The sequence below is a fragment of the Ostrea edulis genome, chromosome 3 (assembly GCF_947568905.1).
Source record: "Ostrea edulis chromosome 3, xbOstEdul1.1, whole genome shotgun sequence".
NCBI classification, from domain to species: domain Eukaryota; kingdom Metazoa; phylum Mollusca; class Bivalvia; order Ostreida; family Ostreidae; genus Ostrea; species Ostrea edulis.
This window is the reverse complement of record NC_079166.1, coordinates 55,777,587-55,792,174: the sequence shown is the minus strand read 5'-3', so window position 1 is coordinate 55,792,174 and position 14,588 is coordinate 55,777,587. Positions and strand designations below refer to the sequence as shown.

The window sequence follows — 14,588 nt, the reverse complement described above, 5'->3', positions numbered from 1 at the left end:
TTTCAGATCTTTATATCGACTTGTCAGACAATATGTTGTTAACTGGATGGCACAAATTGGAGATGGACACGTTTTTATGTTGAATTTTTAAACACCTGAATAAGTGATAAGTGGACGAAACATATGGCAAGTCGACATAAAGATCTGACAAGTGAACATAATTATTAGACATATGGTAGGAGAATTATGCCACCGTAAGCAGGTAATCAACAGATCTTGTCATTTATTTCTCTAAACAAGATATCATGGTTAACCTTGAATTTGAATGTTAGGGGGAGCGCGCCGGGTTCGCCCCCACTCTGAAACTCTCCACTGATTAATGAATAGTAAAGCACAGCCTGTTAACGGTATTTAAAGTTATCAAATTGGAAGGGGAATACTTGACTTCTGCATTTTAATAGCGTGTCAGAATTAGAAAGCACTTAGGCACTTAAACAAATACGCTGTAAATACTTCGATTGGTGCTCTAATTAGTTTCTAAAGACTTTTCAAATTACTTCAGAAGGTGCACTCAAAACAGATTGTAGTTATCATCCGTGGAATAGACTACGTAGAAGACGAAACTTTGAATCGCGTTCATCGAAGGCAACAAACGCAGATTTAAGGTACTCTTTTTTTCCTCCTTTTTTACATTTACGCTATTCTGTTATTAGAATGCGATCGTATTTTACGACATTATATAATGTAAGTTATGGTTTTGTTATCAGAATGCAATCGTATTTTGATGACATTATATAGTGTAAGTTATGGTTTTGTTATCAGAATGCAATCGTATTTTGCGACATTATATAGTGTAAGTTATGGTTTTGTTATTAGAATGTAATCGTATTTTGATGATATTATATAGTGTAAGTTATGGTTTTGTTATCAGAATGCAATCGTATTTTGCGACATTATATAGTGTAAGTTATGGTTTTGTTATCAGAATGCAATCGTATTTTGCGACATTATATAGTGTAAGTTATAGTTTTGTTATTAGAATGCGATCGTATTTTGATGACATTATATAGTGTAAGTTATGATTTTGTTATTAGAATGTAATCGTATTTTGATGACATTATATAGTGTAAGTTATGGTTTTGTTATCAGAATGCAATCGTATTTTGCGACGTTATATAGTGTAAGTTATGGTTTTGTTATTAGAATGTAATCGTATTTTGATGACATTATATAGTGTAAGTTATGGTTTTGTTATCAGAATACAATCGTATTTTGATGACATTATATAGTGTAAGTTATGGTTTTGTTATCAGAATGCAATCGTATTTTGCGACATTATATAGTGTAAGTTATGGTTTTGTTATCAGAATGCAATCGTATTTTGATGACATTATATAGTGTAAGTTATGGTTTTGTTATCAGAATGTAATCGTATTTTGATGACATTATATAGTGTAAGTTATGGTTTTGTTATTAGAATGTAATCGTATTTTGATGACATTATATAATGTAAGTTATGGTTTTGTTATTACAATGTAATCGTATTTTGATGACATTATATAGTGTAAGTTATGGTTTTGTTATTACAATGTAATCGTATTTTGATGACATGATATAGTGTAAGTTATGGTTTTGTTATTAGAATGTAATCGTATTTTGATGACATGATATAGTGCAAGTTATGGTTTTGTTATTAGAATACTATCGTATTTTGATGACATTATATAGTGTAAGTTATGGTTTTGTTATCAGAATACAATCGTATTTTGATGACATTATATAGTGTAAGTTATGGTTTTGTTATCAGAATGCAATCGTATTTTGCGACATTATATAGTGTAAGTTATGGTTTTGTTATCAGAATGCAATCGTATTTTGATGACATTATATAGTGTAAGTTATGGTTTTGTTATCAGAATGCAATCGTATTTTGATGACATTATATAGTGTAAGTTATGGTTTTGTTATCAGAATGCAATCGTATTTTGCGACATTATATAGTGTAAGTTATGGTTTTGTTATTACAATGTAATCGTATTTTGATGACATTATATAGTGTAAGTTATGGTTTTGTTATCAGAATGCAATCGTATTTTGCGACATTATATAGTGTAAGTTATGGTTTTGTTATCAGAATGCAATCGTATTTTGCGACATTATATAGTGTAAGTTATGGTTTTGTTATCAGAATGCAATCGTATTTTGATGACATTATATAGTGTAAGTTATGGTTTTGTTATTACAATGTAATCGTATTTTGATGACATTATATAGTGTAAGTTATGGTTTTGTTATCAGAATGCAATCGTATTTTGCGACATTATATAGTGTAAGTTATGGTTTTGTTATCAGAATGCAATCGTATTTTGCGACATTATATAGTGTAAGTTATGGTTTTGTTATCAGAATGCAATCGTATTTTGATGACATTATATAGTGTAAGTTATGGTTTTGTTATCAGAATGCAATCGTATTTTGATGACATTATATAGTGTAAGTTATGGTTTTGTTATCAGAATGCAATCGTATTTTGATGACATTATATAGTGTAAGTTATGGTTTTGTTATTAGAATGTAATCGTATTTTGATGACATTATATAGTGTAAGTTATGGTTTTGTTATTACAATGTAATCGTATTTTGATGACATTATATAGTGTAAGTTATGGTTTTGTTATTAGAATGTAATCGTATTTTGATGACATTATATAGTGTAAGTTATGGTTTTGTTATTAGAATACAATCGTATTTTGATGACATTATATAGTGTAAGTTATGGTTTTGTTATTACAATGTAATCGTATTTTGATGACATTATATAGTGTAAGTTATGGTTTTGTTATTAGAATGTAATCGTATTTTGATGACATTATATAGTGTAAGTTATGGTTTTGTTATTACAATGTAATCGTATTTTGATGACATGATATAGTGTAAGTTATGGTTTTGTTATTAGAATGTAATCGTATTTTGATGACATGATATAGTGCAAGTTATGGTTTTGTTATTAGAATGTAATCGTATTTTGATGACATGATATAGTGTAAGTTATGGTTTTGTTATTAGAATGTAATCGTATTTTGATGACATTATAATTAATGTAAGCTATGTATGTATTATTAATAATATGAATACTAAATTATGAAGACAGCGAAAGTTGTTTATGTGATGATGAATACCAAAGACAATATTCATCCGTTCAAGTGACTGAATTTATGATATACAATCTATATTTATTGATGTTTTTATGTTTGCAGCTAAAGAAAAATATTTCATTATTCATATCTTTCTTTAGCTTTTTGTATACATGTACATGAACATTTTCAAGTAGGGATGTCAATGAGTACTCGACTATCACTCGATCATACCGATCATCGACTAAATTCATAGTCGAATACTCGTTAGAAATGACTTTTTCAGCAATGTTCATAAATTCTACACGCTTCCAAATTTGATTGTCAGTCAAAATCGTGTAAGGATAAAATCAAACCGATTTTAATTCGTTCACTTCAAATAAATCATTGAATTTGGATATCGGTCTGTAAACATGCCTTCGAAATCCACTGTTTGGGCATACTTTAAAAGATCTCGTGATGGAAAAACGGTGCAAAGTACATTATTTGAAACCGAACTTCAAAACATTATTGCTATACCACCCGAAAGGGGGATAATGTTCGTAATTTTGAAGTAAAGGTAAAGTTACCTCTCCGAAAAATCATACCCCAATGACGATCCACTTCCTTTCCTGGCATTCTTAGTCCGATATTATTTTGTCTGTGCTAGTCACCACGGTGGCTGGACAATTGGTGGCAAAATTTAAATCGTACATTGTACATACATTGGAAAGACCTCATAAATATATTTACTTGTTTGCCAAGTAGTCCCTTTTGACATTTTGTCTTTCAAACCTGAGAAAATCAATTAGTGTAACGCAAATCAATAAAGCCGGTATCTTTAGAGTAATTTGTTAAGAAAACTTAATTTCCTTATATGACATTTACCTTTTTCTTCACGTTATAAGTAAAATTCCAAAGTAAACTGCATCCTTTTGATATCAATTTCAACAATAGTTTTTTCACACCCCTCATCAACAAGATTAACTCTATGCCTGGACAGGGGACGCTCTCTTGAATCGTCCAGTCACTTTTACCCCGGATGTCAAGCATTAACGTCGTATCATCATCTGTCTCCTGTCCTGTTTTCAATTCTCACAAAGACACAATACACAACCCTTGATATATATATATATATATATTGGTCGCTCCAAAGTGCGATGGTTTGTTAGCGTTACGGACCTCAATTAAGTCCGATGGTGCGGATTCTAGTAACGTTTGTGACGTCATTCTTAACGTCTTTCAAAATAAAACCGAAGAAATGCAACACGGACGACAGTAACAGCAAGGTATACAAGGTTGAGGATAGTGAGAACGGCAAAGTACATTTGTTGTTGAACTATCTACTTCACCCAAACATTCTTTGATTCATGATCATTTATTAGTTGTGATGTACACGTAATACAATCCTGGGGATATGCTATAATGCAAAACATTCTATACGATTTCGCGTTGAATATTTTTGTGTTTGATAACACGACAACTTGATGGTAATGAAATAAGTCGAACTTATTTTTATGCATGGATTTTGCACTGATATTTTAGTGAAACAACCCACGGTTGGTATAGTCTGTACGAAGACACTGTGTCGTTTACAAACCAATGGATTTCGGCGTGTCACACTATCATCGCACTTTGGTGTGTCAGACCCAATCGGAACTCCTCGAATGTCTGGCGCACTCGACATAGATCTCGGATGTAATGCGATGGCATCCATGAGTGAATTTAATACATTGCCATATATATATATTAAAATTGCACAAAATGTCCATGGTATAGTTAATAAGTAGAAAAAAATATATCCAACGATGACTAAGTACACATGATGCACATTTAATTAATTACACTTAGCGCTTTCGCCGTATAGTTCGGCTCTTCAGAGTGTAACAAGTTTTACAAAAAGAGTACAATGTACTTGTTATGACATTGTAGTTAAGACGTCGTTATTGTGACGTCACAAAAGCAGTATACTAAATTGGCGCAAGTTAAAGTCAATAAGGCGCCAAAAATAAAGCAATGACTTGAAATGTTACATGTACATCCAAGTTATAATAATTAATTTACATTCAATTTAGGTTTGAAAAAACTTTACAAAATAGTCCACTTTTGCTTTCCGTAAGTGTTCATTATTTTCTAAAACTTTATAAAACGGGGAAATATTAAAAAGTTTACATTGGCACATAAATCGAAATGTTCACTGCAGGGTGTATTCCTGACGGTCGGGTCCCGTATTTGTTGTTTGTGGACTCTCACACGGTCGGCTAGTTTGGTTCCGGTCTGTCCTATATAGTTTTTTCAGTAGGAAGTACAAATCATGCAATATATTAAATTTCTGGATTTGCACGACATATTAGTATGCGTAGTGAACGTTTTGTCACATTTAAAAGTAAACGAGTCTCCTGTTTTTAAATAAGGACAGGTGCCACAACGGGAATCCATACATTTGGAAACTGTAGGTTTTTCTTCATCAGATGAAAATCTGGCTTTCGTTAGTAATTTTTTAAGGTTTGGAGGTTGACGTCGGCTGTAGACAATGTTCTTTATTTCAAAAAGGTCCTTCAGATTTTCGGATTGTTGTAAAATTGGGAAGCAATGTTTCACAGAAGAGTACATATTTATATTACGGGGATTGTGAGTTACGACAAGGGGAATTTGTTTTTTTATTTGTTTTTTTATTTCATCCTGGGTTCCTGATCTTTTAGAATTCCGGAGTTCTGCGATAGGTATGGATATGGCTTTTTCAACAGCAGCATCTATTAAATTTATCGGATATTTCTGTCTTAATAAAAATGTTTTTAATTCCTGTAGACGATTATTCCTTCTGGATTCATCAATGACAATTGTACAAACACGTCTCGCCATGTTAAAAGGTATATTGCGTTTTACATGTGAGGAATGGCAAGAATTGAATAGAAGGTACTGGTGGGAATCCGTTTTTTTTTGTAGTACAAGTCTGTTATAATTTTCCGATCTTCTTTTATCATAAGGATATCCAAAAAAGGCAATTCTGTGTCGCTTGTTTCCACCGTAAATTTAATGGAGGGGTGCAAATTATTTAACACATCATGGAAGTCTTTTAATTCTTCATACGATCTCGACCAAAAAAATAAAAACAATCGTCTAGATATCGCTTCCAATGAGATATTATGCATTGAGCAAATTGATTTCCAAATAACCTGTCTGTTTTTTCAATTAATTTCTCCTCTAGAAATCCTAATACTAGGGTGGCGTGTGTTGGGGCGACTTTAGTTCCCATGGCCATTCCTTTTATTTGCAAGAAGTATTTGTTATCAAACATGAAATAGTTATTTTCTAGGACTAATTGTAATCCCTCTAGGATAAAGTATTTGGAGAATCTTGGATTAATTTCACAGTAGTGTTTATCGATCCAGAAGGCAATTGCTTCTAATCCTAAAGTATGAGGTATATTAGTATATAAAGATGTAACATCGAAACTAACCATCTTGGTATTGATCTCAACATTATCTGGTATATGGCTAAGGAAATCTAAATCATCCCTTATGTAGCTTGGTACAAGCTGGCATAGTGGTTTAAGAAGTATATCCAACAGATTACTGAGTCTGTGCGTAGAGCAAGTGGGTCCAGTTACAATCGGTCTTAGTTTTAAATCTGATGGTTGGGTTAATAAGACGAGTTTTTCACTATTATTCCGTTTTGTATTTCTTTGCACTTATGAATCTTTGGAAGACCGTAAAAGTTACTAGTTTTAATTTCGAAGTTTGTTAAATAATCCACTTCTTTATCGGTTAAAGTACCTGTATATTTGGACGTAAAATTCTTCATTTTTGCACATGGTTTTTCTATCCTCATTTGAATATATATATATATATATATATATATATATATATATATATATATATATATATATATATATAATGCTTATTTCCCCATATTTTTGTCAAGGGATACGGTGGATAATATCCTAAAAAAAATTAAGGAAATCCAAATCCTGAAGTATTTGTCAATCATTTAATTTTACATGTTACACGCTTTTTCATTGGTTGACAAATTATTGGAGTATCCTATCCAACGAAAAAAAAAATGGCCGAAACTACTTTCTGTTGGAATGTTGGGGATTCCTCTGGATGCTTCGTATTTATATATAGATTGGGGAATCCTGTAAAGGAAAACTTAACAGTTCTATCGATCTATATAAATTTATTAAACAAAAACAAATATCAAATATGAATAATAATCAATTATGCAAAATGAAATAAACATGGCTATTTGAGGACACCCCCCCCCCCCCCAATACCCACACACATGTCTGCCTCTGCAATTCCGGGCTGAGAGTTAAATGTATTCAAGCGGGGATGACCATAGTCCAGTTTGCACTTTGCGACAACTTCCTTCATGTCACGAACCCAAATACCAGATACATCGCACACTGCCTCAGAGATACTGCAATATCGTACCCTTAACGACTATAGTTCGAACTCCAACATAATATGTTTATGAGTGGGCACGAAAACGAGGCTTCCGTGCGACGTTACAACAGCTGTGATGCCTTAGGAATTCACAGATAAAACTCGAAAAACCCTCTGTAACACTCACTTGTCCACCTGGAAACCGTGACAACCCTTAAGAGAACCCTACCTGGCATCCCACATCTTGATTATGCACGTGTCCCACGCTTTCCGTTAGTACCGACATCGAATTTTGCACTTAATTCCAGTTCCACTCAACAAAATTGCAGCAATTTTCTCTCAACAGGACTTATCTCTAACTCATCCTTTTAAAACTGCATTCTTCAGTCCACAAGAAACCCGTTTGCTCAACAGTAAACAACAGTTCGTGGAAGTCGCCATTAGACCTAACGGATTTAAGTTTTTTTTTTAAAGTTGTGTATTCACAAATTTCTACGCCCATCTCGAAATGACACAGAATAACTCGTTAATTCAACTCAAATCAAATAATGTTTTATCATATAAACTCAATGTTTTAAAAGGTTAAATGATAACGAATGCATTTATTATTTTTTCGTTGGATGGAGGTATACCACGAAAAAAAAGGAAAACTTTTGCATCATGTGCTACGCGCAATGATGCAGTTTTCCGTCTTTTTTTTTCGTGGTATACCTACATCCAACGAAAAAATAATAAATTAATTCCTTAATACAACTCGTTAGGTTCAACCTGGCGGCGAATGGTTAATGTCTACCAATGACCGCCTCAAACCTTTCCGCCATTTTTGAATTATTTTATTACATCACATGAATAACTAAGGTCATGCAAGGGAGAAATTGTAGTCAAATGGAAAATTATATCTCTAGCTACATGATAAGGAAATATCCATCTCATCTAAAACACCGGTATTGATTGGAAATAGCAAACTAAATACTGATTTACATACAGTTTGCTAGTGTATGTGAACACGCATCGTAGGATAACCACAACTGATCTCATTTTCTGAGAAGAAGACGAGATCAATCGTGGTTATCCAACGATGGTGAACACATCGCAAAACTTACATATACACATAGAAGTAAAATTTGCATTATATGCATACATGTCCAAGACCGAGTGTAATGTCGATATCGACGACATCGACAATGTCATGTCGATATCGTTTCGATATCTACCATATGGAGTTTTTGTAATTGACTGAGATTTGTGAAATAATTTATATTGAAAATTTACCACATACTAACTATCATGTCGATATCGACGATATCGGCAATATCAGTTCGATATCGTATCGATATCGATTGTTCTATGGATTGTGTTGTTGAAGTCAATCATCATAAATGACGCTGGGTGCTTTATAAATATCGTCTATGTCAACAAAACTGTATCGATATCGATCGTGTTTCGTGAATTGTAACGGTAAAAATATATGTCCACCATTATTAAATTAAAAATTGACATAAATATGTTGATGCATTCGTGAATGTAGTATCACGGCAAAATGTAACCAATGTTATATAAGGAGAAAATAATTATCATATGTTGTATAATTTACCAACCTTGATTCAAAACTTCAAGCGATCGTAATTTAGTATCGATGTCTGCTACCTTACAAAGTTACTTATATGAAAATATTTCAAAATGTTCACAATAACAATGGTATCAAGTACAAAAAGGACTTTTCAAATGATAAGAGTTCGATATCGATGATATCGACAATAAGGAAAACTTGGACAATGCGATATTCCTATTCATAAACACAAGTTTAGAGAAGGATAGCAGCAAAAAACTTCACAACCAACTGCTTAGCAATGCTCATTCGATATCGACATGATATCGTCGATATCGAGGATATCGACAGTAATAGAAACTTAATCAATTTAGAATGCTTAAACACATGCACATCTATAAAATAAAATGGCAAGGATGGTCACAAAAAACTTATAAATATCATGGTTCGATATCGACATGATATAATCGATATCGACGATATCGACGGCAAGGGATACTTTGTTAATGCAAATCACCTAAACATCGGCACAATTATCAGAATGATGCAGGCAAGGACATGCACAACCATTTGTTTTACAATCATGATTCGATATCGACACGATATCGACAACAAGGGAATCTCAGTCAGTGTTAAATTTATAAACAGACAAACAGCAATGAAGAAATATAGTTGGTAGGAATGTCACAACAAAATCTTAAAACGGTAACGATTCGATATCGATACGATATCGTCGATATCGACAGTACGGGGAACTCATTTACTGCAACATAGCGAAATTTATACACAAGTGTAAAGAAATATAGTAGCTAGGACAGTCATAACGAATTGTTTAACAATACTGATTCGATATCGACACGATATCGTCAGTAAAGGTATGTGATTATTAGAGTGGTACATATCGATATCGGTACAATGTCATGTTTGGTTTGTCGATATCGTCGATATCGTATCTACATCGTGTCTTAGACATAACTCATTATATGTGCACTATTATTTGTCGAAATGCGCATCTGGTGCATCAAAATTGGTACCGTATAAGTTTTACATTATGACCCCTGGGTCGAGGCCTCTGCTGGTGGACTGTTAGTCCCCGAGGGTCTCTACAGTCCAGTAGCTAAGTACTTCGTTACTAGCTTGAAAATACGGATGTATATTTAATTGCTGTTATAAAATTTAGAAATTCATTTCAAAATTAAGGATTATCTCCCTCATGCATAGCTCTTATCCTTGGACGAATTTGGTTCCACGTTTTTGGCACGCTGTTTTTGGCTATATTTAGATCTAAAACTTCATAGTTATTTCGGATTTCAAACATTTCGGTTGAGCATCACTGAAGAGACATTATTTGTCGAAATGCGCATCTGGTGCATCAAAATTGGTACCATATAAGTTTTACATTTAGACTTGTTAGTAAATGGGAGCATGTGAACGGGGCTTTACTTATTTATGTTAAAACCTTGCTATTAAGCTCTGTTTGTTTCCATAGATATCATGAAAAGCACGTTATGGTGTAAAAGCTTGTCACTTATTAAATATGATGAAAAAAAGATTGAGTCCTAAAATGAATACAGAACAAATTGGCTGGAATACACACCGCATCTTGACTAGAAGTACAAGATATTAAGGTATAACACCACAAAGTTCTCACAGCCACAATATTGTTACGAAACAGAAACGCGATAAAATACAATATGAATCTTTACTGGAAACAGAAGTGGTGGTTAAAAAAGTTTAAATGAAGCCTTAGGGTTGGAGGTTGAGCATCAACATTAGGATTAGTGAATGTGGGGCTTTAGTTTCTTTAGTGGAAGATTTTTTTTTCAATTGTGCGATCTTTGACTTGACGTTTAGTGTATGCTATATCATTAATGAATTAGTCATTGAAAAACATTATTTTACATTTCCCTTTGTGTGAAAAATACAATCTTTTCCCTAACCTGTCTATCTACAAGTCAAAGTGGCTGGTCGTAATGTGTATATAACACCATTTTATTCCTGGCCTAAATCTTGAACAATAACGTTATATTGAAAATATATCACCTTATAATAATTATTCATGGGACTATCCAGTCATAACTCGAACGCGCAAAACACAGAAAAGAAATGTAAAATTGTACAGAGTAAAATGGAAAATTATACGATACAAATATGATAGATTTTTTTGGAATAATAAAGAATACAAATAAAAAAAATTAGAATAAAAATATACACTGTAATAAAAAAAAAATAGAATCATGAAAAGTGCAAATTGAATCTTTTTTTACAATGCAAATGGTAGAAAATATACAATACAGTATATGAAATACTGGTAAACAAATGCAATGGAAAATATCTTATGCATATGACTATAAAAAGTTGAATGATGCAAAGCTTGAAGTCACAGATATTAATTGCATACGAAATCAAATTACCACCAATCTTAACATTCGTTGAAGCCTTTTGTATTTCGACCTGATCAGAGTGTATAGAGTTAATTTTTTTTTATAGAATGCTACTGTTTCCTCTGCTTCTGATGTTGTTCGGGTCACACCAAACCTTAAGCCAGAACGTGCCTGAGCGAACCAGCAGCTGGCAGACCTTCAGAGATGACTATCTATGGGCCAGTCAAACATGCTACACTCTAGGCTTTGTAAAGGGGCAAAAGGAGAACAATTTGAAAGGTCATTATATTTCATTGTGAAATTGTGTTTTATAAGGCATATAGTTTGTTCATGTTAAAAACATGTTAAACATGTTAAAGTGATACCAAAATACCTTTTCTGTAATCATTAAAAAAAATCAACTACCACGATGTCTTTGCTTCATTATTCATTAAGTAAAATTATTCAAAATTTAACTTAACAATATTGGTCATCGACCTTCAGATTGTGCCCGATGTTATAGGAAAACCACCATGTCATAAAGCGGAGTTTCTTCTCATCAGCATTGTTTCACAGGCATATACACATACATTTAGTCTCTCGTGAGGATCTGGGTTAGAGTAGGTCCCAGAAACCCTTGCTTGTTGTAAAAGGCGTCTAAATGGAGAGGTACTTCGGATAAGACCGCAAAATCCGAGGTCCCGTGCCACAGCAGGTGTGGTATTATAAAGATCCCTCCCTGCTCGAAGGTAATATATGTAGGCCTACATTTTGCAGCCTTTCACCGGCAATGTTGACGTCTCCATACGAGTGAAAAATTCTCTAGCTGGACGTTAAACAATATACGACCAACCCACATACGTTTAGTCACAAATTGATCCCAACATCCTTGTCACATGACAGGTATTCTGTGGTAAAAAAAAAAAGAGTACGTATGAATATTCAGCATATTTCTTAAAAACTGTGTTTTCCTTTCAGAAATAATTGCATTTGATGCAAGCTTAAGCTCCACAATGAAAGGTATGAAGAACGGTCAGCGAGTGGTGTTCTCCGAAGTTAGTGAAAACATGGGCGGTGGATACAACTCAAGCGATGGTGTCTTCACAGTTCCCGGAAGTGGCGTATACGTGTTCCAATGGACCACGGTAGCACAATCACGTGGTACCCAGACAGCATTAGTTGTTAATGGAAAGCTGAAGGCCGTTAACGAATGCAACACCAGGGAAGCAAACAATGACTCCTGTACTCGTATAGCTATCATGAGATTGTGGGACAGGGAGAAAGTGTGGATTGAATGTAAAATGAACGATTCTGTCATTAACGATTACAAAAGCTCGTCTTTCACCGGATTTCGATTGTAATTTTGTGATTTCGATTAAACTTCAATGTCTAGCGGTTTACTTTTTATATCGTTTATTTGGTTTTGATGAGTTTTCCAAGACAGATCTAAATTGAAGTATACATGCAAGGCTTGTACTTGAATTAAAATGTGCGCATCTAGATTTGTTACACGATTTTTCTTCTTTTAATTTCAGTAATATATTCGGTCGTTATATTGCTATTTGCTAGCCTTTAAATTATTTCAATTCTCGTCCAACTATAGAACATACCTTTGTCTTAACGTTGAAAATAAGTGGAATTGCATACATTACATATGGTTGAAATGTTGAAAATATCAATGGCGTTATCTTGAATAAAACTTGTCTTTGTATTTCGCACCCCTGATCCTCCGTAAGGAGCTTTATTTCATTCTCAGTAATAAGCGCCGCAAATCTCTTCTGTGGTTTCCAGTTTTCTGGTAATGCCTCAGTTTTCATCTTTTTCTCTTCGAACAGACGTCCGAGGTCAAAGTCGTCCAGGTCCATGGCGGCAGAATCGGAGCATGTATTGTATGCACATATTGTATCTGGGATCTACGTAAGGCTCATTGCGCCCAATCTCTCAAATGTATATTCTTTGATTTCCATATCCATACAAATTTGAAACAATGTAGCATCGTCCAAATCACTTTGAAATTCACAAAGTCATTGTCAACTATCTCCATTTTTCATCAGCTTCTAAGTTTTTGACAACCCCAGACTTATGACGTCACGTTGGGTGCATGTTTGCATTGATAATATGCAGTTTCATGACACAAGACATTTACAGATACTTTCTTTCATTTGTATGGAATTTACTGTACAGAGGCTGCGCGACGAGACTGCCATGTCCCTCTGTACAATAAATTCCATACAAACGAAAGATAGGACTGTAAATATCACTTAAACGCTATTTACTAATGCTATAAAAAATTGTAAACTTCACCGTTCGCTTCATTTCAAACAAAGTTTCAACATAATCTAGCTATCACAACTGAATATGGATACAACACGGAAATATTGTGTTGTGATAAGTCCTTCTAATCCCAATGCAGGTACTATTGACAGTGAATTCTTTTACAAGACAATCGAACTTGTGTTTTAGGAGAAACTAGACTTATTTCAGTCCCAGCATGCACACATACTTCTTATTACATTTTGGTGACGTGCACACACTGGCTTCCTGTTACATTTTGAATTTTGTGTGTTTTTGTTGCTTATGATATAATATATGATGCATTATCCATAGTCTGCGACACAGTAAAATTTGAAATGATGGAGAACCCTGAAGTAAGTTATATTAAATATATCAATTTCATTTCATTTCCTATCATTGAAAGTAGACATTAATGGCTAACTGACAACTCAACTGTATGACAAACGGGATGATTTCAGTTTCCCCATCGTCAACTTCCCATATTTATGTAGCAATATTCCATTATCACCTGCATATGGTGCTTATATATCTCAACTGATTCGATATGCAAGAGCTTGTTCTGCGTATAGTCAGTTTTTAAATCGAGGTAAGCTACTGACAAACAAGTTAATGGTACAGGGGTTTCAACAGTCTCGACTGAAGTCAGCATTTCGCAAATTCTATGGTCGTTATAACGACCTAGTTCGTCAATACAACCTCACATTGGGTCAAATGCTTTCTGACGTGTTTCATACCGATGGTTAAGCCGTTCTTGACACACTGATTTTGACTGCGGATAACTCCGTTTACCTGATCAGGATATGGGGCTCACGGCGGTGTGACCGGTCAACAGGGGATGCTTACTTCTCCTAGGTACCTGATCCCACCTCTGGTGTGTCCAGAGGTCCCTGTTTGCCAACTATCTATTTTGTATTGCTTATGGGAGTTATGAGATTGATCA

The 14,588-nt window shown here is 33.9% G+C and overlaps 1 protein-coding gene across 1 annotated transcript; it reads left to right on the top strand.

The window, feature by feature from the left end:
• Nucleotides 1-478: 478 nt before the first annotated feature.
• Nucleotides 479-12,855, top strand: LOC125677043 (complement C1q tumor necrosis factor-related protein 2-like). The gene is made up of 3 exons (XM_048914951.2): nucleotides 479-605; nucleotides 11,481-11,653; nucleotides 12,332-12,855. Exons 2-3 carry the CDS (start codon nucleotides 11,482-11,484, stop codon nucleotides 12,712-12,714), a joined length of 555 nt encoding a protein of 184 aa, XP_048770908.1. The 5' UTR covers nucleotides 479-605; nucleotide 11,481; the 3' UTR covers nucleotides 12,715-12,855.
• The last annotated feature ends 1,733 nt before the right edge of the window (nucleotides 12,856-14,588 follow it).